This window comes from Aspergillus brunneoviolaceus (genome assembly GCF_003184695.1).
Source record: "Aspergillus brunneoviolaceus CBS 621.78 unplaced genomic scaffold BO95scaffold_14, whole genome shotgun sequence".
In the NCBI taxonomy this organism is placed as follows: Eukaryota; Fungi; Ascomycota; class Eurotiomycetes; order Eurotiales; family Aspergillaceae; genus Aspergillus; species Aspergillus brunneoviolaceus.
The window spans coordinates 219031-245316 of NW_020290744.1; the positions used below are offsets into that span (position 1 = coordinate 219031).

At 53.4% G+C, this 26286-nt stretch overlaps 12 protein-coding genes across 12 annotated transcripts; 3 read left to right on the top strand and 9 right to left on the bottom strand.

Annotated features, from left to right (window-relative positions):
* The first annotated feature begins 117 nt into the window (after nucleotides 1–117).
* BO95DRAFT_50052 (uncharacterized protein) lies at nucleotides 118–888 on the top strand. The gene is made up of 3 exons (XM_025590979.1): nucleotides 118–473; nucleotides 561–667; nucleotides 793–888. Exons 1-2 carry the CDS (start codon nucleotides 205–207, stop codon nucleotides 643–645), a joined length of 354 nt encoding a protein of 117 aa, XP_025445007.1. The 5' UTR covers nucleotides 118–204; the 3' UTR covers nucleotides 646–667; nucleotides 793–888.
* A 575-nt stretch (nucleotides 889–1463) lies between these two features.
* BO95DRAFT_50041 (uncharacterized protein) lies at nucleotides 1464–2042 on the bottom strand. The gene has a single exon (XM_025590976.1). The coding sequence runs from the start codon at nucleotides 1974–1976 to the stop codon at nucleotides 1521–1523; it is 456 nt and encodes a 151-aa protein (XP_025445008.1). The 5' UTR covers nucleotides 1977–2042; the 3' UTR covers nucleotides 1464–1520.
* A 1-nt stretch (nucleotide 2043) lies between these two features.
* On the bottom strand, nucleotides 2044–3988 carry BO95DRAFT_50040 (acyltransferase family protein). The gene is made up of 3 exons (XM_025590975.1): nucleotides 3795–3988; nucleotides 3080–3707; nucleotides 2044–3009 (listed from the first exon to the last, which is right to left on the bottom strand). The coding sequence occupies exons 1-3, from the start codon at nucleotides 3897–3899 to the stop codon at nucleotides 2333–2335; spliced, it is 1410 nt and encodes a 469-aa protein (XP_025445009.1). The 5' UTR covers nucleotides 3900–3988; the 3' UTR covers nucleotides 2044–2332.
* A 1245-nt stretch (nucleotides 3989–5233) lies between these two features.
* Nucleotides 5234–6550, bottom strand: BO95DRAFT_429407 (transcription initiation factor TFIID subunit 11 family protein; the record flags this gene model as incomplete). Its single annotated transcript, XM_025584890.1, has 2 exons — nucleotides 5234–5807; nucleotides 6033–6550. The coding sequence occupies 2 exons, from the start codon at nucleotides 6548–6550 to the stop codon at nucleotides 5234–5236; spliced, it is 1092 nt and encodes a 363-aa protein (XP_025445010.1).
* A 768-nt stretch (nucleotides 6551–7318) lies between these two features.
* BO95DRAFT_356698 (adenosylmethionine decarboxylase SPE2) lies at nucleotides 7319–8880 on the bottom strand (the record flags this gene model as incomplete). The annotated part of the gene is made up of 2 exons (XM_025582317.1): nucleotides 7319–8697; nucleotides 8760–8880. The coding sequence occupies 2 exons, from the start codon at nucleotides 8878–8880 to the stop codon at nucleotides 7319–7321; spliced, it is 1500 nt and encodes a 499-aa protein (XP_025445011.1).
* Nucleotides 8881–10849: 1969 nt separating this feature from the next.
* BO95DRAFT_451042 (TATA-binding protein-associated factor TAF6) lies at nucleotides 10850–12297 on the bottom strand (the record flags this gene model as incomplete). Its single annotated transcript, XM_025588059.1, has 3 exons — nucleotides 10850–11398; nucleotides 11459–11877; nucleotides 11928–12297. 3 exons carry the CDS (start codon nucleotides 12295–12297, stop codon nucleotides 10850–10852), a joined length of 1338 nt encoding a protein of 445 aa, XP_025445012.1.
* An 866-nt stretch (nucleotides 12298–13163) lies between these two features.
* BO95DRAFT_356823 (putative meiosis-specific topoisomerase Spo11) lies at nucleotides 13164–14818 on the top strand (the record flags this gene model as incomplete). Its single annotated transcript, XM_025582322.1, has 7 exons — nucleotides 13164–13455; nucleotides 13556–13622; nucleotides 13701–13809; nucleotides 13902–13991; nucleotides 14065–14145; nucleotides 14214–14285; nucleotides 14345–14818. The coding sequence occupies 7 exons, from the start codon at nucleotides 13164–13166 to the stop codon at nucleotides 14816–14818; spliced, it is 1185 nt and encodes a 394-aa protein (XP_025445013.1).
* Nucleotides 14819–15222: 404 nt separating this feature from the next.
* BO95DRAFT_461084 (E2 ubiquitin-conjugating protein UBC7) lies at nucleotides 15223–15842 on the bottom strand (the record flags this gene model as incomplete). The annotated part of the gene is made up of 2 exons (XM_025588797.1): nucleotides 15223–15476; nucleotides 15596–15842. 2 exons carry the CDS (start codon nucleotides 15840–15842, stop codon nucleotides 15223–15225), a joined length of 501 nt encoding a protein of 166 aa, XP_025445014.1.
* Nucleotides 15843–16473: 631 nt separating this feature from the next.
* On the bottom strand, nucleotides 16474–18659 carry BO95DRAFT_383714 (scramblase family protein; the record flags this gene model as incomplete). Its single annotated transcript, XM_025583433.1, has 3 exons — nucleotides 16474–17976; nucleotides 18031–18202; nucleotides 18265–18659. 3 exons carry the CDS (start codon nucleotides 18657–18659, stop codon nucleotides 16849–16851), a joined length of 1695 nt encoding a protein of 564 aa, XP_025445015.1. The 3' UTR covers nucleotides 16474–16848.
* A 313-nt stretch (nucleotides 18660–18972) lies between these two features.
* Nucleotides 18973–19927, bottom strand: lcl2. Its single transcript, XM_025584095.1, has 2 exons — nucleotides 19685–19927; nucleotides 18973–19600 (listed from the first exon to the last, which is right to left on the bottom strand). The coding sequence occupies exons 1-2, from the start codon at nucleotides 19857–19859 to the stop codon at nucleotides 19407–19409; spliced, it is 369 nt and encodes a 122-aa protein (XP_025445016.1). The 5' UTR covers nucleotides 19860–19927; the 3' UTR covers nucleotides 18973–19406.
* A 159-nt stretch (nucleotides 19928–20086) lies between these two features.
* BO95DRAFT_440293 (mitochondrial 54S ribosomal protein bL27m) lies at nucleotides 20087–21404 on the top strand. The gene has a single exon (XM_025585927.1). The coding sequence runs from the start codon at nucleotides 20139–20141 to the stop codon at nucleotides 21024–21026; it is 888 nt and encodes a 295-aa protein (XP_025445017.1). The 5' UTR covers nucleotides 20087–20138; the 3' UTR covers nucleotides 21027–21404.
* An 8-nt stretch (nucleotides 21405–21412) lies between these two features.
* On the bottom strand, nucleotides 21413–26188 carry BO95DRAFT_440294 (chromatin-binding protein RAD9). Its single transcript, XM_025585928.1, has one exon. The coding sequence runs from the start codon at nucleotides 25771–25773 to the stop codon at nucleotides 21649–21651; it is 4125 nt and encodes a 1374-aa protein (XP_025445018.1). The 5' UTR covers nucleotides 25774–26188; the 3' UTR covers nucleotides 21413–21648.
* Between the last annotated feature and the right edge of the window lie 98 nt (nucleotides 26189–26286).

Below are 26286 nucleotides of genomic sequence, written 5' to 3' on the forward strand. Positions count from 1 at the left end.
CTAACTGGTGGTATCAGCTATCAGTATAGATCCCTTGAACGAAAACAGGTCCTGCAGTTAGAACAAGAATCGCCTGCGTCTGCTTCGGGATCAGAGAAGCGGCCGGCATGAAGTGAAAAGGTGAGAAAGGACGCATGTTTCTGATCCCATGCACTCTCATTCAATATGGCCAGTGAGCCCGTCTGTGTCGCTTAGTCGGCGACGATGCGATGCAGCACTGGGGTCGACCGTTGCCTAGAAGCGGAGCCCTATGATGTCGTTGTTGTCGTGAGCTGGTGTTGTTCGTGTTGCTCCTTTTTTTCTTTTCTCTCTTTCATCACCCCCTGTAGCTATCTCTTTCTCGTGAATATCCTTTCATGGTGTCCTTTGGTGGTGAACCAACAACACACTTCAGATCCATACTCTAGGTCTGACTTGCAAGACCTCTTAGAGTTCAGTATGCGGTCCCTCGAAGAAACCGCTCTCGAGACCTGGTACGTGTATAGCAAAAGACCTGTCTTCTGGCCATTATCCCTCCTCCATCCCACAGCTCAACCCCCAAGCTAATCCTTGAGACACAGCTTCAACCACGAGCTGGCTCTAGCAGGAATAGCTCCCGCTCTAGCCACCCACAATACCAAGTCCTTCTCCCATCCTTCAGGATGAAGGGAAAGGGTTCAACACCCTAGTAAGTCCTGATCCATCAACTTCTTTCGCACCGTGTCTCCTGTCTCCTTCTCGTCTCCTGTCTTCTCTCCATGTATGAGCCCAGCAACCAGATCAACCTCGCAGCTAACACCTCCGCCTACACAGATTAACCCTCTTTCTAGAGGACAAGCTCACTCCCTTCCTCAAGCTAGGCCCTGGCTGGACCAAGGCTGGGAACCGCCCAAAGTATCCAAACTTCCCAAAAATTCCCAGCCTTGGTCCAGCCGCACTACGGAAGGTCGGCCGTGAGAATCAATTGGTCGACAGCATCACCAAATAAATCTCAATTGCAAACTTAATCACTGGCCAATCTCGGCCTATGCAAACATATACACAACACATAATATATATATATATATATACAAAAAGTCCGTCAAGCTACCCACTCCCCCAATCCACTAATCACTAATATCATCCCCACAGACCCGGCCATGCCATCACCAAGCAGCATCAGCACAAGCATCTTTACTCAACTCAACTCAACTCAACTCAACTCAACCCTATATGTAAGATATAGGGCAACCTCACTCCCTTCCTCAGGCTAGGCCCTGACTGGACCAAGGCTGGGAACAGCCCAAACTTCCAGATTTCAAAATTCCCAGCCTTGGTCCAACCGCACCACGGAAGGTCGGCCGTCGGCCATCACGGGTCAGAATCAGCATCACCAAATGAATCTCAAACTTAAACGCTGGCTCAGCCTCGCCCTGAACATACAGGTATTTATATATATAAACAAAAAAAAAGGTTCGTGACTCCCCTCCATCACGTCACATTAAGTTCACTACTCATCCCCAGACAGATGGACCAGACCAGATCGGCATGCGGCTTTGATACTACAATACCTTCCCTTCCCTTCCCTTCCCTTCCCTTCCCTTCCCCTCCCCCCTGCCGCCGGAGTAGGTTATCAGGGTGGCGGGGGAGGGGGAAGGGGAAGGGAACACAAAATGGAAAGGAGATTTAGTCATTTGTAGGATGTTGATCATTACTTTAGTACTTATGTATATAATTTCTGTATATATACGCATGTGTGCATGTATATTCTCATGTATATCAATCCATCTTGTATATCCTTCTAGCCGTGCGGATTGATTCTCGAGGAGATCCCAAAACCCGCACAGAGTATTGCCTGGCCCCTGGAGACTATTGCCAAGGAGGAAGATGAAGCAGAAGAAGTCTCGTTGGACGATATGTGGTTCTTTAAGAGTGCTCGTGTCAGTCCTGTATTGAACTAGACTACATCTGTATATACTCCAGCCCTGCACAATCAGTGGGCTACTTGAATTACCCATTAATTTCACCTTCCTCGGACATAAGCAAGGAAATCTTCTTACATAGGCACAGCAGGGTACGAATAGGAGTGCATTTGACTACCCCAAAGTTATGAGTACATGTGAACCTGAGGATGCGAGGTATATGTCAAGTACTCCATCCATCTCCAAATGTCCCCACCACCTTTCCCACCATCCCAAACCTGCCAGACCCAAGAATAAAAAAGAAGCGAAATACATATTTATATATATCAAAAGATGGCTATGGACAAAACACCCCAAGGACCTGGACCAGCCAGAAAGAAGTCCTATCTTCACATGCTGCTCTTTAATTCAGAAAAACCCGGGAAACCGCCTCCTCATGGTAGGCCTCTGGATTAAGTGGTAGGCATCGGTCGCAACTGCATCGGCAGCTCAGAGGCCTTCTCTTCTTGTTCGTCAAAGACCTTCTTCTCGATCCACGCCGTGAGGCGCGCGCAGAGAGGGTCAACGTAGGCAGTCCACAGGGAGGCGCAAATGTAAACCAGCCCGATCCAGAGCGGGATACAGAGGGCAACGACCCAGGGAGGGCGGATGGGCAACCACGGGGGGAGGACAGTCTGGCCGTTCTCGTCGACAGTCTCCTCCCATGGTTGGCCGGTGATGCCGTAGAGCATCCAGCACAGAACAGTGCGCAGGAGAGTGCCGTGGACGAGGTAGACGGCGAAACTCTGCTTGCCGAGCCAGAGGAGGAGGCGGTTCGCCAGGAAGGACTGCGTCCCGGGTGAGATGAAGATGGCGAAGATGATCATGTCCACGCCGATGGCACTGTACCGCTTGCCAATGTTGACTTCGGGAGGGAAGATGTAGTGGGCCAGCTTGAACATGTAGTCGGACCAGGTAGCCCATTCGGGGTGCTCGCCGGGATAGGAGCAAATCAAGAGACCGGCGATAGTGATCACGATGGCGAGGATGCGGCGCGGCCAGCGGTGGGCCTCGACGAGGGAGCGGAAGGTGGTGTCGTAAGACATATCACTGAGGAGCATGCCATAGACGGCTTGGAGTTGGAAGGTTTCTACCCAGGGGGTGGCGAGTTAGTGAGGAGGCGAGGGGCCGAAGTTTGGAAACCGGGGTGTGGAGCTTACCAGTATCCTTGGCGGCGTCCTGGTGGAAGTATAGCATCATGCCTATATAGATGGCAATGCGAAACCGGAACTGGACGTACATGGTGGCGCAGAGCAGGACATAGACGAGCATGGACGCCTTCAGCAACGGCAGCAACGCCCATTGGTGGTCATCGTAGGCCATGTACCCGGTGGTCCAGGTGCTGAGGAAGTTCCCTCCCAGGCGAATGACCTCCTTGAAGAACGAATCTTCCAAATCCGGGGCGGCATATCGACACCACCAGCAGTCGGAGCGGTTGGCGACAATAAAGGCACCGAATTGGGCCATGACCCACGAGATAAACAGGGCAATGGTGGCTGGGAAGATTAAGCGCGGAGGGCGGCGGAAGGCGCTCTTGGCAATGGTCGAAAACGCACTGAGGTGATTACCTGCCCGCGACAACTTCAACGGCTTCAAGGCACACACATAGCCGGTGAGGAAAGCGAAGATGGTGACTCCGAGTCGTCCCTGCCATGGGATGCGGAGGATGGGCCACTGGAGGACCCGGGGAGGCACTCCCTCCTTGTCTCTTGGCGCGAAGAGATCATAGTCCCAGGCGCGGGCCAGGTGGGTGAGAACAACGAGGAAAGAAGCAATCCCGCGAAGACCCTAGCCAGTCCGGTCAGTATGTTAGTGCTGTTGTTGTGTTGCCCACGAGGCGTGGCCGTAGACAGACGAGCACGAGGGAGGGCCTACATCGATCCACTTGACACTTTTGCGAGGGTCTCCGGGGGGAGCGTTGGGATTCCATAAAGTATCCCGTAGGCGAGTGTAAATGCCGGACTTCTGTAATGACTGCATGCTGGAAATGAAGGAGGATTGTAATATGGGTCTAATGTATATTCACAGAGCAAAGAAAGACAGGCTGGAGTTGGCACGCAAGCGAGCCATTCATAGATACAACCAACAGCCGAGGTAAGAAGAAGGAGAAGCAGGATGAGGTGAGTAAGTAAGTGAGTAGAAGAGATGGAAGGAAGGAATGACAAGAGAAGGAGAAGTGAATAGAAGAAGAGGAAGAGGAAGAGGGGAAGAAGGAAGGAAGGAAGGGGAAAGAAGGAAGGTAGGAAAGGAAGGGACAGTAACAGTAAGAGCGGCGGCGGCAGCGGTAGCAGCAACAGCAGCAACAGCAGCAGCAGCAGGTGTAGTGAGTGAGTAAGTGAGTGAGTGAGTGAGTGAGTGAGTACTCCGTAAGTACTGTAAAGACTGTGAGTGTGAGTGTGAGTGTGAGTGTGAGCACTACTCCGTACTCGTACAGTACAGAATAGTTAGATAGTAGGGCGGGTCGTTCATATGCCCGATTTATCAGTAATACCAGATGGAATTGGAGTAGCCCCGAAAAGGGAGCTGCCAAGCCTTCCAGCCGAAACCCGTAAGGCTCAGGGACTGAGAGGGACTACTAGTAACTTACTCTCTGCCACTCCTGGCACTCCTGGCACACTTTCCAGGGGCGGACGACAAGAGATTGGCCATTCTTGGCTGGCTAAATTGCGCCATGCCGAGCCCTATGATGCCATTAATACACTTGCGTGGCCCTCTTATTCCTCTTATTCGCCTTATTCGCCTTCTTGCATGCACAATGCAAAAAGAAAAATAATAATCATCCAGAAAACAACTAATTATAGCCCCCCTCTTTTGCCGTTGCGTTGCGTTGCGTTGATCAATGACTATCAAGCCTCCATTGAAACCCATTCTCACTATAATGGAGACAAACGCGTATTATTAGTCTAAAACATCGCCATCTTCGACCTGTCACCATTCTGCGCTTTTTCGATAGGTGGCAGGCAGGTGGGAGAAGAAAAATTTGGATGGTCGGAAAAGAAAAGAAAAGAAAAGAAAACAGGGAGTACCGTACGGCGGGCGTACACTCACTCACTCACTTGACACTGACAGACAGAGGGTTTATCCACGGTATCCACGGTAGGGATGATTGATGGGTCTCTTTTTTCTTGGCACTTTGACCCTCGCCCTCTCCCATTCCCTCTCCCAATTTCCGAGGGGCCCTCTCTTTACTCTTTCTAACCTCAAAACCCCCCACCTGACCAAAATCCATTCCTCTTCATGATTCAGTCCTTCAGTCCCTAAATGTCTTGGGTCTTGGCCGACTCTCGTCAAACCTCGTCAAACCTCGTCAACACTCAACGAAAGATGCGCCGTCCTCCGACGCTACCTGCAGCCCAAGTCACCGACCCCCGAACCCCCAGATTGCCCATACTCAATCCGGAGAATCCAACGCCACCTCCTTCCCCATCTCGCTTATACCGCCGAAGCGCTTCCCTCAAATGGGCCGGAAGGAGCTGCCCCCGGTGCGGATTGGGAGGTAATTTGGCCTTCATTTCGCTTTTGGCAGCAGTCGTCGTCAGCAGTGGTCCGCCTCTATCTATCATGCCCTGTGGCTTGACCACTCCGAGATGATGGTTCGTCGTGGTTGGGGTGGTCGAGGTGGTCGAGGTGGAACTGGAGGCTGCCACAGCAGCTAAGGCCGCCTGGTCATGGGCTTCGGCCCATTCCGCCTGCACCGTTCGAGCCTTTTCGATAATCTCGCCCGCAAACACCTTCGTAAATCCGTTAATCGTCGTCACCACGCTAGCCGGCACCGATTGCGAGAGCGCATGATTGACAATTCTCCGTAGCGTCTCCTTTCGTAGCTTCGCTCGCTTGAACAGATCGTATCGCTCCGACTGCAGCGGATTAAACGCGTCCACGAGTAATCTGTTCGGTCCAGCCGCCCACCACTCTGGTTAGTTTGGGATTCTCTTCGTTTCGTTTCTTTTCCTTCTGTCTTTCGTGGACTGTTTCACCCTTCCTTCCACTCTTGCTTGCTTTTTTTTTTCTCCTTCCTTTGACTTTTCGACCATCACCACAAACTACACCACGCAATCAGGGGAGGAGGGGAAACCCAAGTAAAGGAAAGGAAAGGAAAGGTGTCAAACATACGCAAGATTCTTCTTCTCCGCCTCCGTATCCGTGGTCCCTTCCTCCCTACCCAGTAGTTCACCCTCATCATCAAAATCATCATCCTCATCAGCATCATCCCCGCCTCCTCCGCCTCCTCCTCCTCCTTGCCCTGTACCTCCCCCAGCACCGGCCCTCACCGAGGCGCCCTCCGCATCCACGGACCCCATCCGATCCATCATCCCCGCCCGTAGACTCCCTTCCTCGGCGCGCTGCTCGCGCTCCTTCTCGGCCTTGCTCTTGCGCCCGCGTTTCTTGCCCTTGGTCGTCAGGAACACCCCGTCCGCACTGGTGCCGCCCAGGCTGCCCGTGAAGCTGCCCGTGACGCTGCCGGCGTCGCTGTAGGCCCGCGACGACGAGTCCAGGTCCATCGTGTTGGGGAAGGAGGTCTGGCGGAGCGGGTGCATGCGGGGCCGCTTAGGGTTGAAGCCCGCCGGCTGCGAGGCCGACGAGGAGATCGAGGGCCGTTTCAACGGGTTCGTGGGCGGCGGGGAGGACATGATTGTCTCTATGGTGGATGGTGATGATGGGGAGGAGGTAGGGGTGTTGTTTTGGGTTTGTCGCTGCTGCCGCTGTTGCTGCTGCAGTGTTCGAGGGGGGAAACAGGTTTCGTTATGTTCAAGCCTCAGATGGCGACGGTCGCAGAATTTGGCCCGATACAAGCTGCAGCCTCGAATGGGTGCGTATCATAGATTGATCTCATTAAACATTCATGCACAAGAAGAATACTTTGTGCACGGAGAGATGGGTGTGGGTGAGTGAATGGATTAAAGGTTTTGAGTGAGGGTCGAAGTGTTGCGACAGAAAGAAGTGACGGAAAGCCGACCTTCCCTTATCGGAGGGTCCCTCCCGCCCCCATTCGGCAACTCTGCCGATCCACGATGCGTACGCAATCCTCTTTTTAGGGCCACTGCTTATTTCTACCTCACCTTTGGCTTACTTCTGATGTCGTAGGCTACGACCCGCGCATCTTCTACGAATGAATGCAAGTATAGATTCAATCATCATGTTCAAACTGGTGAGGGAAACTCAAGGCCTAACGCACAGGTGGCACACCACCGCGCTCAACGGATAATAAAGGACTCGATGAACTGATGCTGGGAACACAACGCAACTCAAATCGCTAGAAGCATAGGCAAGCACAGAATACCGACATTAAAGGACCTGAAGGTAGGTCGGAATGCACATCAAAGCAAGAACACAATCTCCCTGTTCCACCACCCAAGTCATCCTTCATGACCTACACGAACGGACACATGGCTTCGCTCTCAAACGCGCTCTTCTCCGAGCCTGGGGGCCCCCCCTTTCCAATCAAGACGTTCGTAGTAGCGGAACACCAGGTCATATCCGTCCAGGTCATGCACAATCCGGTCCACTCGCCGGTATCCCTCCACATGCTCCATCTTGGAGGTGCGGCGCAGCAGCTGTCGCTCAAAGTACTTGGCCTCCTTGATACTGTCCCACTCGCCCTCAACCACGGGCAACTCGGGCTTGGCCTCGAACAAGGTCACGGTAAACCGGCCCGGCTTGAAGATGTTCACCACCTGTTGGATGATCCCCGCAGTGGTCTGTCCGTTCTGCGAGTGAGGCACGTTGGTCTCAAACGACGCATACGAGCACTGCGGCTCAGGCGTAACGTGCACCGTGAAGTAGTGAGTGCCAGTGGTCTGGTCGGGCGATGGGATCACACCATTGGCCGAGAATCCGCAGGGAGTAAACAAGTAGGCATCAATGCGGGACTCCGGGAATTTGGACTTAGGGTAAACATCAGAAAGGCCGCACGACTCCGACACCACAGTACCCAAGGCGTGACCCTCGGTGGTCAGCTCCGCTGGCAGGATGCGGCTCCCGTCGGAGGAGGACACATCATCCATGTCGGAGTTGTTGCTGAAGACATCCACTGGGTCATCATTGTCGGTTTCAAAGTTGCGGTACCGCTTCTCTGCCACTGCAGTAGCATGGTCCAAGTAGAACTGCTTCGCGTTCTCCTCCTCCAAATCAGTCATCAGCACCTCCAGAGTCTCATCCATAGCCTCGGCTCCCGGGATGACAGCATGGCTGGGCACACTGAGAATCTTGGTCTCAGTCATCTCCTCGTCATCCGCCTTGGGACTCGCAGGAGGTGTGAGCATGGTGTTGGGTTCAGTCAGGTACAAGTACCAGTGCTCGCCGTTCATCTTGCCGATCATGTAGGCGCTACCGTTCAAGAACAGTCGGTCCATGGTCCGAACCTCATCTCTCCAGCTACGGTGGGGACCGCGCTGACGATCAGGGAACAGGAAGTTCTTGCGACTGTAGAAAACGCGGTAAGGCGCAGCAGCAACGGAAATGCCACGCGAGGGCGCCGCAGCGCGCGGGAAGCCGCCAAACAAAGTGGCGATCTCGAGAATGCGGGGCAAGCCAGACAACAAGGTGGTGGTGCCACAAGTCTTGAGAATCAACTTGTGAGGCCAGACAAACATGCTGGACTCGGACAAGAGGTAAGCGTCCACATCCTCGGACGACACGATGGAGAGCACTTGGCAGTTGACGAGATCCAGCATATCCTTCCAGATTTCCTCGGGCACGGCCTTCAGACCGGCGGGTCCAGCAGACCCCAGCTCTTGGGCGGAAGGCGCAAACCAGACCTCAAGGAGCTTCTCGGGTCCTATGAACACATCAGCACTGCGCACGTGAAACCAGCAGTAACACCAGAAGAAGCCGGCTTACCTTCGAAAGCATTGGTAGAGTCAAGGTCCTGGGTCGCTTCATGGTTGATCGTCAGCAACGGCGTCCCCATGAAAGAGGACGGCGACTGAGTGTAATTCTTGGGAATCCCGATGTAAACCATCTTGGCGGAATCTGAATGCGACAAGGAGATAAGCGGCGGCGACGGAGCAAGTGATGGAGCAAGCGCGTGACTGGAAGTGTGGACCGTAGACAAAAGAGCCTAGGAAGCACTATCTGCTGCCCAGACGAACAGGGGGGGCTATGTCCGTCTGAGAGAGTAGGCCCTGAATCGCAAGGGCGGAATCGGCGCTCAGCCGGAGGGGGGAAGGTTCCAAAAGAGCCTCGAGGGCTACTAGGGAGGGCGGAAGGAAAGGGAAAGGAGGAAAAAGCCTCTGGCGAAGGGAATGGTGACTATCAGGTGTCGACTCCCGTTCTGGAAGATTCCGATACCGTTCAAAGTATCGGGTCTAGCAGACGAGAGTATCTGCTTTTAGGATTTAGAGATGGAGAAGAAAACAGGTTGCGCAAGTGAAACGAGGTCGAGTGTTAATCGTGCTATCGAGGTCTGTAGAATCACAAGTCAGTCATGAGCAATCGGTTACACGGCGGTCTCTTCTGATGCAGAGGAAAGAACCGTGGAGGAAGAAGAAGGAGGGCCTACTTTGCGGGCTTGGACAGATATCGCAGTAGATCCTTCGGGTTCATGGAAGGCGAAACAAGAAGTGAGCTTAAAACAGCACGGTGTCGCGAGAAGCCAGAATATCGGACATCTGCGAGACGACTTTTTGTTGCAATGCGATAGAACAGGCGGGGGAAAATGGAAAAAGAGAAGATTGAGCAACCGGAATTGACTTTCAAAGAGCAGTCAATGGTTGACAAGATATGTTGTTTTTAACAAAACAAAACAGACCTCAACAAAGTGAGGAATGGGGAAGGAGGGGGTGGGAAAGAATTTAAACAGAGAGAGAAAGACGCGGACGTGAGGGGGGGCAAGAGAAGTTGATGCTTTTGAGTGATTATTATTCTGTGGGCCCGAAAAAAGTTTCGTGGGGCGCAAAAGACCAATCTGGGTTGGGCTTTTGGCTGCAGCACAGAACCTGGCAAAAAAAGGACCGGTCAGAGAAGAGGGAACAAGTAGAACCGGGAAATGCAGGATAGAAGGGGAGAAGAAGAGGGGCAAGGGCATACGTAATTGGAGGGAGATGCAGGAACGAGCCTGGGTAGTTGAGATAAGGTGTATTATTGTAGGTAGGCTGGCAGACTCTCCCACTGCTGATTCGATCTGTAGAAGGAGAAGAATGAGCAGGTGAGTGGTTTTTTTGACGCCTGACCGCGTCAATAATCTAAGAAAAGTTCCAGGCGGGACTGGACTGGAGGGACTCGGGAGGCAGAGAGAACAGGGCCAGAGCACTGCTGGCAGAAGGGAATAGTTACTGTATCAAGTAGGCGGTCAGTCCCCGCTCATTTCCCCCTCATGCTTATCTCAGCTGATCTTCTCTCCCTCCAGGCAGTGACGTCGTGAAATTCAATCAAAATTCAATCGGAAATGGCAGAAAGTCACATGGCAGGAATGACACGGTAGTATGTACTCAGTAGTTAAGTTTACTCGGAGTATCCATACTAAGGTTAGGAATTTAGTCTAGCCTATTCTTAGTATTATTATTCTGAGTTGTCACTCCCTCCACTATCTTACTTCCTTCCTTTCACCTGCGCCTGGCACTTCATCCCTTTCTACTCTCCCTCACTTCTTCCCTATCTTCTTTTTACTTCTCCATTGAAGGTCGTGCATGCGTCATTTCTTATCATTATCGACACCGCTAGAATGCTAGTACTAACTTTGTATGTATGACTCCGTCCAGTCTGTCACAAAAAAAAAGGGAGGGAAAGTGGGGGAAATGGGGGGCAGAAAGGAAAACAAGAAAGAACAAGAACACCTATTTCCTTTTCCAAAACGCCATCTCTTGCTGCAACAGAAGCAAACGAACCTTAAGAAATATGAATCATCCCATACGGAGCGACAAAAGAGGGGTTGCTGTAGCCTAGGGCCCTAGTACCACCTTAGGTACTGTAGGGTTCTACCGGTCAACCGGTCAAGCGTCGAGAATGGCCCGCGCGGTTTCCACCTCCCCCACGTCCTTGATCTTCGTCGCCAGAAAGTCACCCACTTTCCCACTCAATCGCTCCCGCAGGTCTTCCGTGACTACGCCCCCGTGTCCGTTGGTGAGGGCCGTGCGTCCTTCCCGCAACGTTGCTAGAACCCCCATCAAAACCATGAGAACTCTCTCGGCCTCCGGTCGCCGTGGGCTGTCCTCCGCCATTCCGTCCTTCAACAGGTTCCCGTAGGTCGGCAGGTTAGGCAGAATCAGAACCCGCACCGCCTCGGCACCGCCAACCGCATGAAGTCCAATGATGGCGCCGTAATGCGCCCCAAATGGTTTGGACGGATCCAAAAACGTCTTCAGACATGAGCGAGCCAGTCGTGGCTTGAGCGTATGAGAGGAATGCGAGTACTTCTTGGCAATGAGACCCAGGAGCGACGCCGAAAGATCACGGAGGGCGAACTGCTCGGTCAGTTCAGCGCTGCCGCCCAGTTGTCGGGCGATCAGGCAGGTGAGGATGGGTGGGACAAGCGATGGGATCTGCCGATAGCTCATTAGTAACCCTTGCGAATGTCACTCCGTAGTGGTATATACACTCACATAGGGGTCAACATATAGTGATTTGTTCTGCACGAGGGCCTCCGCCATGTGCATGACCTGTGTAAGGACAAAGATATCCTTCAGGCCGTGGGTCACCTTCTCGGAAATGAACTGAACAAAGTATGGGACCAGCTGGTGCAGTCCCGGATCCTCTCGTAGGCTAGCATAGCCTGATGTGCGATACTCTTCGCTGGAATCGTCCAGGAAGGCGTTGCAGACTTTTTCGAAGTAGAGCTGGAGTTCCTTGGACAAGACATGCTTGACCAGCGGTTTGACGGCCACATTGCCCCCTCCACTCATAGCCGCGAGCGTCGAGCTAGCGTTAGGACCTTTGGACATCAATTCGAGGTTTCTCGAGTCGGCCGCGGTAGGGTTCTGAGGGATGGACGGTTGCACTCCTTCGACGGCGAGCCAGTGCGCTATGCTGCGTCAGCAATGGAAGACCAAGCGACAGACCGGGGATCCTTACCTGTGAACGAGATTTCTCGGGGGACTCTGGGTAATGGCGCGTTAATCAGCTTTTCGAAGTCCACCTCCTCGTCTTCCACGTAGAACAGCGGTTGTCCAGGTCCCAGCGACGCCTCCCCGAACCGCAGGGGCCTCGTGGATTCATATCCGTAGAGTGGCTCGACATCGAGCACGCGCAAGGCCTGTGCGACATCCTGTGTTGAGAGCAGCGTTCGTCGACTGTGGCGCATGAATTTGAGGGCTTCTTCCAGAACCTGCGCGATGCGGTATTCGACGTCACGGGCAAGGTTCTCGGTCACATCGTTGTTGAGGTTGACGATGCCCACCGACTCGGCAACATCGCGGATGTTATCTGGGTTCCAGACCGACATGGCGGTGGAGATGGCGATGGTTGAATTGAGATGAAGCGGAGCGGAGGAGGGTGCGGTAGAGGTCGTAGCAAAGGCGAGGGGTGTGTTGGAGGGTGATGAGGGAGGGAGAAGTATTATCACAAAATGAGGAAGACAAGAGAGAGAATTAAATCCTCGAATGAAGGAATCATGAAAGTCAAACGGAGTCGACACTCGTGTTAATCGAGCGCCCTGAGAATAGATTGGAGCTGATGGAGGAGGACCGGAGATGCGACGCGGAAAGCCGAGCTGTTACTGAGAGCGGAGGAAGAGGAAAGCGGCAGGAAATTATTGTCCCGCCCTCACGCCGAGGCCTGTCAGTCAAGCTCAACAATGTCTACCGCAGTGTTTCTACCTTATTATTCTTAACCAGGACTCTGTGGAACACAATAGATCAATAGATCAAGTAAAATACCTTACAGCAGCATACGGCTTCCATTGTTTCCAGGTTAGAATACAGCTATTGTGCATTATGAATGGACACACTTGAAATCCTCCAATCTATACACTCATTCATGCCTGAGGCTTCAAGCTGCTCATCTAGTCTACTACACACCTTCCATTCTCCATGTAACCAACAATTCCCTGAAACTATACTATTCACATCGAATGAACAGTCAATCACAGCGAATGTACAGAGTGTAAAGCCATAAAATGGCTATAATCTAAACCGCGTACAACACGCTCCACAAGATCCCAATCCGACTATTTTATACTACCTACACCAATCTATACACAAATCCCAGCCCACATACTACACCTCAAAGACCAGCCCAAACCCCTCTCAACAACCCAATCCCCTCTAAATCACAGTCTCACAGTCCCACAATTCCATCAGCCCAGCCATCATGCCCCTCAACCCACAAACTCCCCACCACCTCAACACAGCCTCTCCCTCCCCCACCGAAGAGCACAATCAATCTCGCGTGAAAGACTACATCACCAACACCCTATCCAACCTCCTCACCGAGCTCGCCTCCCCGGACGGCCACCCCTCCATCACGCTCAAGCCGCGGTCCACAAAAGTCTCCACGCGATTCATAAACCATGAGACCGGGGCCCTGGAGACCCATGCTGCCTCCGCTGGATCCACCACATACACCTGGCCGGGAAAAGACTGCTACGAGGCTTGGAAGTTTAGTGTGTTCCTCCACCCCCTTTCCCTCCCCTACACTACCAATTCCGGGTGCGATCCACGGAGTGAAAGACCGTTAATGTAGGGTATGCCCTTCAAATCCAGCTGTCGCAATGCGAGTCCTCAGTGGGATCGCTGACGCGGTGGACAAGGGAGTGGTGGTCTCGAAGAGGTACTGTATTTCTGCAGCACACAGAACAGGTAGCACATCGGACAACAGGCTGATCCCCCCAATTCACCGCGAGAACAGAGATATTTACTACAATGACCCGGCGGTATTTGGATCCCAGCGCATCGTGGATAGACTGGTCGATGACTTCGCGCATACGGTTGGTGTGGACAGAACGGCGCTGAATGTGGTCTGTACTGGTGTTCCTCTGGTGCTGCTGATAGTGGAGAAGCCGAGGGGAAGAAATGCACGAGCTGACCACCGCAATGGCTGACTGTCTAGGGAGCAGCAGCCAAGGGCCTCGTCGTTGGATGTTTTCAATGGAGGATCAGAGATCAGGCGATGGTTGACGATGCACATTTTTTCAATCCGGTTGGCGCACACGTTAAAGAAAAAAAAACTCCAATCTGGGGACTTTGTAGCTGACTTTCACGCCCCCGTGCAGGATACCCTTGTCCCGAGGCCGCAGGATATCCTGGGTCTGGAGGTTTCAGATATCGAGTGGGTGCTCATCCTGGAAAAAGAGGTAAAGTCTAGTCCGTCGCCTATACAATATATGAACCTGGAGTTGGCTAATTGCGAACAAACAAGCAGGCAGTGTACCGCCGACTCGCGGGAATGAACTACCATGTGCGATCTACAGCGGGTCTGGGGATTCTGGTCACAGTGAGATCCCAGCCCTATCCAACCCTTTTCTTCATTTCCAAGAGGATAACCTGCAACAGGGCAAAGGATACCCGGACCTCAACACACGAGCCTTCGTTCGCCGGCTTTACGAAGAAAGCAGACGCCGGCAATCGAGCAAACGAATACGATTCTATGCACTTGTGGACGGTGACCCCGATGGAATGGCAATCATGTCCACGTACAAGTACGGGTCCCTGGCATATGCGCACGAGAACAGCGCATTGAACTGCCCTGAGATCCACTGGCTTGGCCTCCGGACCTCGGACATCGTGACCGGAGTGGACCCATCGGGGAACGATGCCCTCCTCAGCTTGACCCCGAGAGACAGGAAGAAGATCCTGGCGATGCTGGCCCATAACCCCGTGTGGGCGGTGGATGGTCCCGAGCAAGAGGCACGGGCTGAGTTGCTGCAGATGCTGATGCTGAACGTCAAGGCGGAGATGCAGATCCTCTATGACGGCGACGGGGGCCTCGTCCGATGGCTAGACCGCAGGATGACGCACTTCCCGTGAAGGAATATGTGCCACAGTAGTCTTGGGATGGTGGTACAAAAAGAACACAAACTTATCTGCACCCCCCACAACGGACATATATGCATTGATAAAGATATCAGGTCGGACCCTATGATTTGCATGTGAAGAAAGGAACTGGAGCAAAGAAAAAAGGAAGATCGAGAAAAGAAAATGAACGAATGAGCACACCACGAAAACGCCAGCACCGGCACCAATGCACCCAACAGGCTATACCACGCACTTCTTCCCGACAAAAAGGAAGAACAAGTTCATAAACATGTGCAGGTGAAGGACGACCGGCTTCCCTATATACTTTAGCTAGCCCGTGCTTGCTTGTGTATTTTTTCTTGTCTTGTGAAAGTTATAGCCCAAATAAGCACGGCCTCCCCCAAGGCAGCAAGAAATCATAACCCCAAGCCTTTCCGGACCTCGTCACGGACCTTACGCTCGTACTCACTCCGTCGCTCACGCCACATCTTAGCCGCCTCGACATTCGCGGGACTTTCGTCATTTGGCTCGGCGAGCATGCTCATCACGGAAATGAGGATCTTCTCCACGCTCTGGATGGGGGACCAGCGTTCCGAGGCGTGTTCGTAGTGGTTCGGGTCGTCACCGGGGGGGTGGAGGATGGAAATGCAGACGGTGCCATTAGGGTACACTATAACAAGAAATCACAGCCCGTCAGATTTCTAGCTTTGCACATGTATGGTTATGCGTCGGGGAGCAGAGAGATCTTGAACCCAACAAAATTGAGGGCTAAAATGCAAGGTTACTGACCATTGGGATGCCAAACCCCACCGCCAACGAACTTCATAGTCGGCGGGCTCAGCGGATAATCCTTGGGAAACTTCAGCTCGGCCGCGAAAACACCGCCCTCGAACGGGGTGCCCTCCGGCCCCTGAATCAAGGCTTCCCAGTGGAACATGTCATCTTCCGTGACGGGGCCAGCGGTGATGCCATCCGGCGGGTTGGTTGAGAGGTTCTTGTACTCGTGGAAGAGGCGCTTCTGTGCGACGGATGACATGATGGCGGGCCTGTGCGAGAGATCTTTTGTAAGAGAAGGTGTGTTAGTTCTTGCTGTGTGTGTAGTATAGAGCAAGACTCTAGAAAAGAAAAAAAAGTGGGATGTGCCCGTGGAACGATAAGACGGAGGGTTTTGAGGGGGAGGGAAGTGATAAAGAGGGAAATGCGGGAAGATGGACTCCGGGTGCGGAGAGAATGGCCGGGAGGAGTTGGTACGAGAGGATGGGGATTGGGGGGGGTGCGCGAGACAAACGGGGGGCTTAATGTACCTTTTGGCAAGGGGTGAGGGGCAAAAGGGACGGAACTGGAAGACTGGATACTAGACAGGTGGGAAAGAAAAGCAATTGGAGAAATGTGATTCAATTTCTCTGGATTTGCCACTTTGATTAGTAGGTATTGTCCATTCAAAGAGGAATCCAAGAATCCGATGAACGCATCCATTGATTGATGAGGGGGGAGAATGGGTTTTCTGCCTCAGGCTACTGATTTCCTCCCGGCCCTTATCGCCGCCTGCCCTATTGGAACTGCTAATCGGCAATCATAGTAGAAATGAACACTTGGTCTCCGTAGAATTGCTTGATAGAGCTACTTGGTATAAGCCATAGTCTATACACATTTATGAATATAATTTAGATACATTGAGTGGCGACGCCTTCATTTTGCATCTGAGTATAAGCTACTAGCCTAACTTTCCATATCTCGTCAACACCTTTGTAGTGGGAGTGCTTGGATACCCGGAGTACTTAACTATGCCAAGTGCTCGAGCGGTTCAAGAGAGCAATTCACAATGCTCTTGATATGCTAATCGTTCCTCATCGTCATCCAGATCGAAGTCATTCTTGGTCCTTTAGCTGCCAATGACTTGACAAGCCTTTACACTGTTGACAACTTTCACCTCTAGGTGGTCGGTCTTCTCACAGCATGTTCTTTGGCTTGTCGAAGCTATACCAGCTCAACATGCCTTGTGATACGTCTGTAAACCGCGAGTCAAGGCTTCACCATGCTCCTCAGAAGAAGTCCCAACTATCACCGTCACCCCCGTCGCCTCCATCATCTTCCTCATCCGCCCACGGGTCTTCTCTATGATCCCCGGGTTTCTCTTGTTGTTCATCTGCCCAGACGTCCCCGTATGGACCCGTCTGACCTTGTGCCGGAGGTTGCTGATCCCCAGGTGCAGCTTGAGAGTCGGGAGGAGAAGCTGGTGGAGTTCCTCCCACGCCCCGCGACATGGCGTCGTATCCGGCCATGGCGCCGGCACCTGCTGCGCCTGCCATTGCACCATCAGCCAAGCCGCCGGCGGCCCCAGCCCCAGCCCTACCGATAGTACCTGCAGCAGCTTCTCCAACGGCCCCAGCAGCTCCAGCGGCCCCGGCCTCGCCAGCGACAGCACCCCCTGCGGCGGCACCTCCCGCGGCAGCTCCCCCGGCGGCAGCCTCTCCGCCGAAACCAGGAAACCAGAGGGGCATGAAGCCAAAGCCGCCGGCGCCGCTATGGCGACTGAAGTAGTCGAAGTCAATGCTGACTGCAGTGGCCAGCATGACAGCGCGCTGGTCTAGACTCATTGCAGTCACGGCGCCGGACTGCTCGGGAGTCTGCTCGCTCGGAGAGGCGGAGTCCATCCGCAAGGCATAAACACCAGTGTCCGTGAAAAACTCGCGTGCAAACCCGGCAAAATTCCGGTTGACAGATCCAATCAGCCGGCTGTCAGCGGAACGGAGAGCAAAGTCCCACGACAGGAAAGGCTCATCGACATACGCGAACTGGTTATAGGCACCTGTAGCCTGACCAGCCTGCGAAGACTGGACCAGCTGCATTTGCTGAGAGCTTGACAAGCCGGTCTGTTCGAGTGGTAGCGTCTTCGTTCCCATGTCTAAGGCCGAATTGGGCGAATGGTGATATGTGAAGAGGTTGTACTTGCGACGTAACGGGGCCCATTGCTGCTGGGCTTCGCCAATAACACGCATGTCATCGAAACCGAGGGACGAAACGCGGGCATTCGAATCACCGGAGGCTTGAGCTAGTGAGTTCGCGGAATTGGTCTGTAGGGCCGTGGACGTGGAATGGGCACTCTTAGCCACCTCGAGAGGGTCGTAGACGCGAATACGGGAGTTGATCCATGAGAATGGGCGGTGGAACTAAGTTGCTGTATTAGTACTCGAGCTAAATTGCTTTCATCATGTAAGACTCACCCGCAACACTTCATTCTCATGTTTGTCAAAGACATGCGTGACAAAGCTTCGATGTGTATTGAACCACTGCCGCGCCATCATGTTTCCCATGCCTTTCTCTTGCTCTGCCATGAAACCGATATGGTTTCCATTGGCATCCATGATAACATATTTGTTGGCTTGTTCAAACCCGCTGCGACCGAGAGAGCCAATGTTACCCCTCCGTAGACACGTACAGCGAGGGAAAGCACTCACATCAAGACATTCATCAATTCTAGCTGGCGCTGGACAACCAGGCCCGAATTTGCCAGAATGGATGTTGCCGGGTGGCACTCTTTGATCACTCCATGAGGATCTTCCGGGATGTGAACGGGGGCAAGTAGTGTGTTCTGAGAGGGATCGTAGTGGGGATTTGGTGAGTCGGAAGGAGGGTTTTGTTGTTGTTGTTGTTGTTGTTGTTGTTGTTGTTGTTGTTGTTGTGGATCGGAGGATTGCGATGATGGGGCATTTCGTCTGATGGGTTCTGGTCTGCGAATTGAATTGCGAGAGCCACGAGGATTGACTCGTCCGCGATTCAGTGAACTGGCGAATGCCCGGCCGGGCGTTCGAAAGCATCGCGCATGCGATGGTCGGAGTATGGCACTCCACATCTTGCAATAAATAAAACCAGTGATAGTAGAGTACGTAGAGGATCAACTTATTTTGGTGGAGGAAAATCGTGTGAAACGGCGCGACGAGTTGAGTGATGATTAGATCGTGGAAAGAGAAATTCATGGATGGCGGCGTTAATGACGGAATTGTTCGCCTCAGGCCCGCCTCGGCGGCTATAGATCGTTATCAGTTCGCCGTACTTCCTGTAACATGAAGGCTCAATTCTACATTTACATGAGTAGCATAGATAGCACTGCTCCGAGATTATTCAGATTGTAATTGGTCATAGCCAAGGCATTCTAACTGCGGTGGAACAATACACTTGTGCTGAGTCCTCAAAAAGCACCTTACCCACTTGTCGATCATCGCTAGATCCTCTCGCAAGTGCTGTACATTATGCGCCATCAGCAACCCGGGAGCCTATATCAATCCCGAATTAAATAAGTTGGATGCGCATCATAGTGGACTGGCCGGAGCATCGATTTCGCTGTACTGACATAAAACTGGGGAGACACATATGTCACATTGTTTCCATTGAGCATTTGAGGCAGAGTTGTTGAAGGGTATTGATGGCCGTATCGCGCAGTGATCAGACGTTCGCTCTCATCCAGTCACAATGCTCCCTGGATGTCAAGGAAAGCAGCGTTCGACAGCCTGTTCTCAATCTGCGAAAGGTCCCAGTGCATACTCTCTAGCCGTTGCTTTGCCTAACAGAATGTAGTAATCCACCGATATTCCGCATACAATCACAAAAGACCCTTGCGCGCCAATTCGACCTTGCGCACAGCCTCGCCGGCCTTGAATCCTCCCTTAGAGACACAGACCGCACTCCCTTCTCCTAGCTCAATCTTCTCTTCGACATCGGGATGCGGGCATGGACAGTGGTGGGGAAAGTGGACGCATGCTAGGGTTCCAGGGCACAGGTAGCGATCGCAGTGAGCTGAAGTTGGAGGACAAGTAAGTCATGTTAGCTCTAATCTGCAACATATGCAAAAAACAAGACCATAAGCATCCGCAGACTCACCTGACTCCCATTGACTCTGATACCGAGAACTATCGCTAGGGACATTCTGCGGAGCCTGATGTTGATGGCCGCCGCCCCCGCCGCCGCCAAACATATGCTCGAAGAACTGGAATTGGGCGTGGGCAACAGACGCCAGGAGGAGGAGGAGCCCGAAAGACTTGATCCAGCCGAGCATTTTGAGCGATTGTATATCCCTCGTCAAGTTTGCAAGGAAATAAAAGTCCACTTAGAAATCGTGCAAGCGGGAACTTGTCATTAATAGTACTGTATAGATCCAAGACGGCCAGTTGGCCCTTCCCATAGCAGCACGTGACTAACACAACCATGCCAAGCCTTTTCTCATCCCGCAAAAAAAAGGAAGCCGCCGGTCTGGATAGCTTCATTTTCCCCTTCTCCACGCCCGAGGAAAAAGAGAACCAGGCTGCGGTCGTCTCCCTTCCAGTTACTACACGCCATGTTCCAACCCCGTGGAGTTCTAGCGCCCTTCCGGGCTCTAGAACGAGCCATTGCGCCCTCCACCCTTCGCGTCGCCTCGTACTCGACCTCGATCCTCTCCCGACCCGTCCTCAACTCCGCCATCACAAAGCCCTCCTCCTCGTCCTCCACGACATTAACAAGAAGCAACACCACCCGCCTCCTCCCGCCCACCACGAATTCTCTCCTCAACAGCCTCCTCACCCAGCAACAAATCCGTCACGCCTCGCACGCCTCCCAAGGAACCGCGAACCGACACTCGCGCGATCCGGCCGGCAAGCGTCTCGGCGCGAAGCGCTCCGCCGGCGAGTACGTGGTGCCCGGGTGCATCATCTTCAAGCAGCGGGGGACGAAGTGGTTCCCCGGCGAGAACTGCGGCATGGGGCGGGACCACACGATCTACAGCATGCAGTCCGGCTACGTGCGGTACTACCTGGACCCGGAGCGGCACCCGGACCGCAAGTTCATCGGCGTCGTCTTCGAGAAGGACGGCAAGCTGCCCACGCCGCGCAACGCGCCCACCCGCCGCCGCCTCGGCCGCGTCGCCGCGCGCTTCGATCCCGCCGACCTGCCCGTCAACCAAAAGCAGACCGACCTGGTGGCCGAGGTCACCGCGGAGGGGACGACGGTCGGGGATGTGCCCGCGGTCGATGCGGAGGCCGGCTTGCGGTTCCGCCCCGGCTACATGTACCGTGAGGCGAACTGGCAGATCGGTCGTGCCGCGGAGAAGGCCGGCATCACCGCCCTGCCCCATCGTCGCAAGAACCGCTGGCTGGCGTGGCGCAAGAGAACGGCCAAGGCTGAGCGCGTCGCTCAGATGAAGAGCTTGAAGTCCTCCAAGAAGGCCGCTAAGAAGGCGAAGAAATAGACGGGAACCTGGAAATTCCCGGGCCGTTGGGTCTTTCTTTTGTGAGAGCCGGGGTTTTGGACTTGATCTTGTAGCCGGTTATTGTCCACTCTCGCCTTTCTTTTCTTGCTCGCCCGGCTACTTTGCTTGCTTGCTCTACGTCCGTGATGTGACCTACTCGGTCCCTGGCATGCAGTGAATTTCTTTTTCTTTCTTTCTCATTCTCGTCTCTGGCATTTGCGTACAGTCATGGGGTTTATTATTGGGTGTTTACTTTTCCATTTTTCATGTATTATAAGATAAGATGTCTCCAGTATGTCTCTGTTTCCGCCTACATGTGCAAATAGAACGCTTCTTCAAGTGGTTCAAGAGCAATTGTCATGATTGTTATCATTGAAATAGTGGATTGCGCAGCTAAAATTCTCACAAAGGGTATATGCACTTTAAATACTCCTATCATTCCGCAGAAGAGAAAGTTTTGATCACGAGCCCCGAAACACAAAAGGAAGAACCCCGAAATACGCCGCCCAAAGCGAAGTTTTCAAATCCCCTATATCCCTGAAAACCCCCGGGAATAGCCAACGCGGTTTGGAAAAGTCATATCCCAGACATATCACATGCCACGAGAACAGTCATCATTTCACTAGTCGAACAATCGACCCAGAATCAAGCTTTGGCAGACGAACTCATTGCCCACAATCCTGACATTCGTGCTCAACCCAAGATCGTCGCCGGTTACCGACTCCATGAGCTTGGTCCGCTTCCGTTTGCGCGAGTTAGGGCCAGCGCCAGACACTCCCGCCGAGCTCAGGGCCATCGCTCTCGCAGATGGCTTGTCATCGTCATCGATGTAGATCCAATCCCAGCTGCGCTTGCGGACGGGCCCGTCCTCAGTCTGTGCGTTTAGGATGGCTCGAGCAGACTTCAAGTCTGAGACACGCTCGATCCGCAAGGCCCCGAGAGCATAGGTCAGGAATAGGTAGGCCTTGCGTCGCTCCTCGTCGATGCGGCCACTGCGTCCTGTGACTAGGAGAACGGACTGCCCGTTCAGGAGATTAGGTCTTCCGGCGATGGTCTCCGAGAGTCGTGCCTCGGTGGCCGGGTACGGCGTTAGGATTCGTGACTTGGTCGCTCCGTTGAGGTATGTGGATTCTCCGGCGGGGAGGAGGTATATCTCCCAGTCGATGATCCGGCCTCGCGCGACGCAGTCTTCAATCCAGCGGTCTGAGAGACATGGGAGGTTAAGCGCTAGAGCCTGCATGTACTTTGATCGGCGAGAATGTCTGTCTGCGATCAAGCAGGCAAAGCCTACGTCTGCGGCGCTGCTGCTGAGCTGGAGGAGGTCATGCTGTGTGTTCGATTCCGTGGGTGGCTGCTTGGTGGGAGTGGCGACGGGGGCGTTCAGCGGTAGATCGAAAAGCTCGTTGAATCCATCTTCTAAGATGCGCCCGTCGTTTTCTAGTATCACTTTTACCACGCGAGCCTTGGCCTCGTTGTTGTCTCCAAAAGAGACAGCAAAGACCATTCCGGCGAACAAACCATTTGAGAAGCGGATGCTGCGTGACAGGCGCGCACCAGGAGAGGAGATAGGCGTGGAAAGTCTCTCCGATGGTGTTGGAGCGCCGCGCTCAAGAAACACTGGTTCGGAGATATAGGTGAAGGAGCGATCTTTGAGTTGGTTCCACAAAATTGTGTCGAGGTAGATCTTGGAGATTGGCACTTCAATGAGGCTCTCAGTGACGGCCAAGCCGGCATTAGGAAGACTCTTGCGCTGCTTGGGGCCTACCATCACAGCTGAGTAGCCATAGATATCCGTCATGGGAACCACCCCGTTCGCGGCGCCCTGTTCAATCTCGTCTATGCTCAGCTTGCGGACAAAGCTCCGAATAACATGCGTGACCTTGGGCACGTTCGGCATGTCCACTTTGACGGCATCGCCGGGACGGAGTTCCAATCTCTTGACAGCTCCCATTGGAATGTCCACAGGTGCACTGTCTTCGAACTTTACCCGATACCGAGACTGCGACGTTCCGAATGGCTTGCCAAAACACGTTGCCGGATAGTACGCACGCTTTGTTCCACACCAGGGAGCGAAGACCTGGTTTGCTGCGACTGGGACTTTCTCAGTCAAAGACGGCATGGCCGGTCCGACAGTAGGCACATTATCCGTGGCAGGACTGACCGTGGCCGGCGTCTCTATCGGATCTTGAATGGTGATATCGCTGCGTGGTTCCTCAGGCATAGGGCTGATTGCTTGGCGTTGCTGCGCAATACTCGACCGCTCCTTGCTCGGTGATCCGCCTCGCTCAGTCTCTACAGACCTTTGTCGATTCAACAGTCGTGGACGAGACAGCAATCGTGACCTGTGTTTGCGCGGAACGAAGGTTCGCGGAGGAGAATCGTCCATATCCCACACACTGTCCGCGCTCCGAGGAGGTCTAGAGCGTCTCTGATAAGCCTTCGCTGCTTTGCTCTGCAAATTTTCCTGCTGTGCGTCCGGCTGCATGTCCATCTGCACCTCAGTCACGGTTCTCGTCGTCGCAGGTTCAACAAGATCTTCGGAAACAGGTTGAAGAGGTACAAACCGACTGGTAAGACGGGGAGTCCCCGGAAGAATAGGATCAGAAGCAATGACACCCTGTCCGTTGTTGCCTCGGCGTTTCTTCCTCGGCGAGTCTTGATGCCTGGCAACTGCGGCTTTGAACTCCCAGTCCTCGGCTGACATAATATCAATGTCTGGGTTGAAAGCCCCAGTCCCTCCTTTCGGTGAGGCATCAGCAGCAATCTCCGTAAGTGCCCTCCGTTGCCTCCCACTCGGGCTTGATAGAAGCTTCGAAATTGAGGTCAGGGATGGCTTCGAAGGCGAGGAGCTGTTCAAGACAACCCGATGCGAATGCGATGCCCGTTCATGCGCGGCTTGATAAACCGGCGGCAGATCATCGTCTTCTTGATCCGCTGTCTCGTTATTGTTCATGTCGTTGGGCCAACCTTGGTTTCCCAGTCGGTTGGGACTAGTCTCCGGAATGCTGATCGTTGGCACCGCATCCGCAAGGTCCATAGGGGGAACTGGTGTTTCAGCCACACGAGAGGGCATCGACGATGATTTACCCCGGAAATCAAAGGTTGAAGGCTTGTCACCTACAACTCTGGGCTGCTGAGACACTGTATTACTCGAATCTAGTAAGCTACCCTCTAGAGGCTGCGTGGCTTTCGGTGTGGGAGAGCGCTGGGGCCAGCCAGATATCGATTCGCCAACATTTATGTCCTGGACTTCACCCCGTTCAAAAGACAGTCGAAGACGACGCGATTCAGCGGGCGGGGAAGATTGCAAGCGGACTTGCTTCGTGGGCGGCGACATGATCCTGTCAATGTCCGATGTAGGATCGATCTGAACCTGAGAGTCCGGACAATGTGATGTTCTTCGGCTGCGGTTCCTCTCGACTTCTGCGTCGGCTTCCCTCTGCCTAGGAGAGCGCTGAGAATCTTTGACGATTAATATCTGTGACGACCTGCCGTGCTCATAGGGCTCGTCCAAGTGAGCGATGTTGTGAGCTAGGTGTAGCTGAAGCTGTTGCTTTTCTGGGCTTCCATGAGCGGGTGAAGTACTACCATCAAAGGCGAGGGCCTGCGAAAGACGATCATGTGCGCTAGTGGTGGCGGCTACAGGCGTTGCTGCTAGATCAAGACAGTTTTCTTTGTCTTCCTCTGCCGCAGGAATATGCTCCGTGGATGGTGGGATGGACTGACCCCTATTGTCTTCTTGCTCTTGTTCAGTTTCTTCTTCGCTCGAGCCACCCCGCTGCGGGACAGTGGAATCTGCGGCTGCCCTCTGCTCACCATCGATCTCTGCAATAGATTGATCGTTCCAAACTTGCAGACCCAAGTCCCCTGGTGGTGACAACGAGCCCTTACTAGCTTGTCTGCTTCGGCTACCCTCCGACCTTGCAGGTGCCTTAAGACCTGCAAGCTGGGGTGCTATCTCCTCGTTTATCGTGCGGTGCCGCCTCATGCGTTCGACAAAGCTAGGCTCCTTGCCAAAGTCGTCATCGCTTGGGTCACCGGGGAACACAGGATCCGCCGAACGGGTCATCCTCTCATTCAACAGTTTATCACGATTCGCCTGAGATTCCTGCATAGAGATATACTTGAGCTTGTGCGCTGAAGAGTCCCGCGGGAAGGTTGCCGCCATTCGATCGTACGGGGATGACAGATTTGCGGCGAGAGGGTGTTTCTGAATCGGGATGTTGGGTGAGGGCCGGTCGGATACAAGATCAGAATGTTGCTGGCGATTGACTAGCGGGGAGGAAGGTGCCTGGGTAGCCCTGAACACTTGGCTTAAAGCCATGATCCCACCACTCGACCCAATCTCCGTCGCAAGAGGGTTCCGTGAGATAGTAGGCGAAATGGTAGCAAGGCCGTCTGAATGAGCCCGCTTCACAGCAGTCGCAGGTGTCTTCATCACGAATCGCTGCGATTCGGGAAACAAATTTGACTGATAATACGCAGGCGATGACTCCCCTAGTTTGGAGCTGCTCCGGTCATCATTATCGTCAATGTTGACCAGTTCTGCATTAACGTTGTCGTAACCCGCCAATAGGTCGAGATGGCCGCTGTCCCCTTCATGCAGGGTCATAAGTGTAGCTTGGTCCCCAAAATTACTGTCGTGGTTCACGCCAGGGCCGTCTTCCTGGTTTTTGCGAATGATCTCATCGTACACGCGCTGGGAGATCAACTGGGTATCCGACGGGAGCGTTTCTGTGGAGCCCATCTTACCCAGCTGAGTCGCCGCGCGGCTGCTGGGGCGGTCTTCGAAAGAGGGTAGCTTTGATGAGCTCACACTGGTGCCATTCTGTGCTATACTGGATGACGAAGTCGTTGACACAGGTTCGGAGGATATCTGCGCACCCTGTCCGTCGTCGGTCGGCAATTGCTGTTCAAGTTCTTGTCGACCGTCGTCTTGATCAATCAATACAGACTTCTCTGCCATTAACTGCGACTGTATAGGTTCCTTTCAAATTGCCCAAGATCAATCGAATTAGTCCAATGCGGAGACTGGATCGGAGACGCCGCCGCCACTGAAGTGGTCACTCACCTGGCCCAACGCGACGCGCTGCAGCCTCGCGATATCGATGCTATCTTCTTGGGTCTCCATAGTCCCGTACACTCCGTAGAATCAAGGCCTTTGATTGATTATTATCACATCGTTCCCATGCCTAGATTTAGAGATACAAGGAACGTTGCGCCGAGGCTGCATCGAAGTTCCGGACAGTCGAAGTCGATG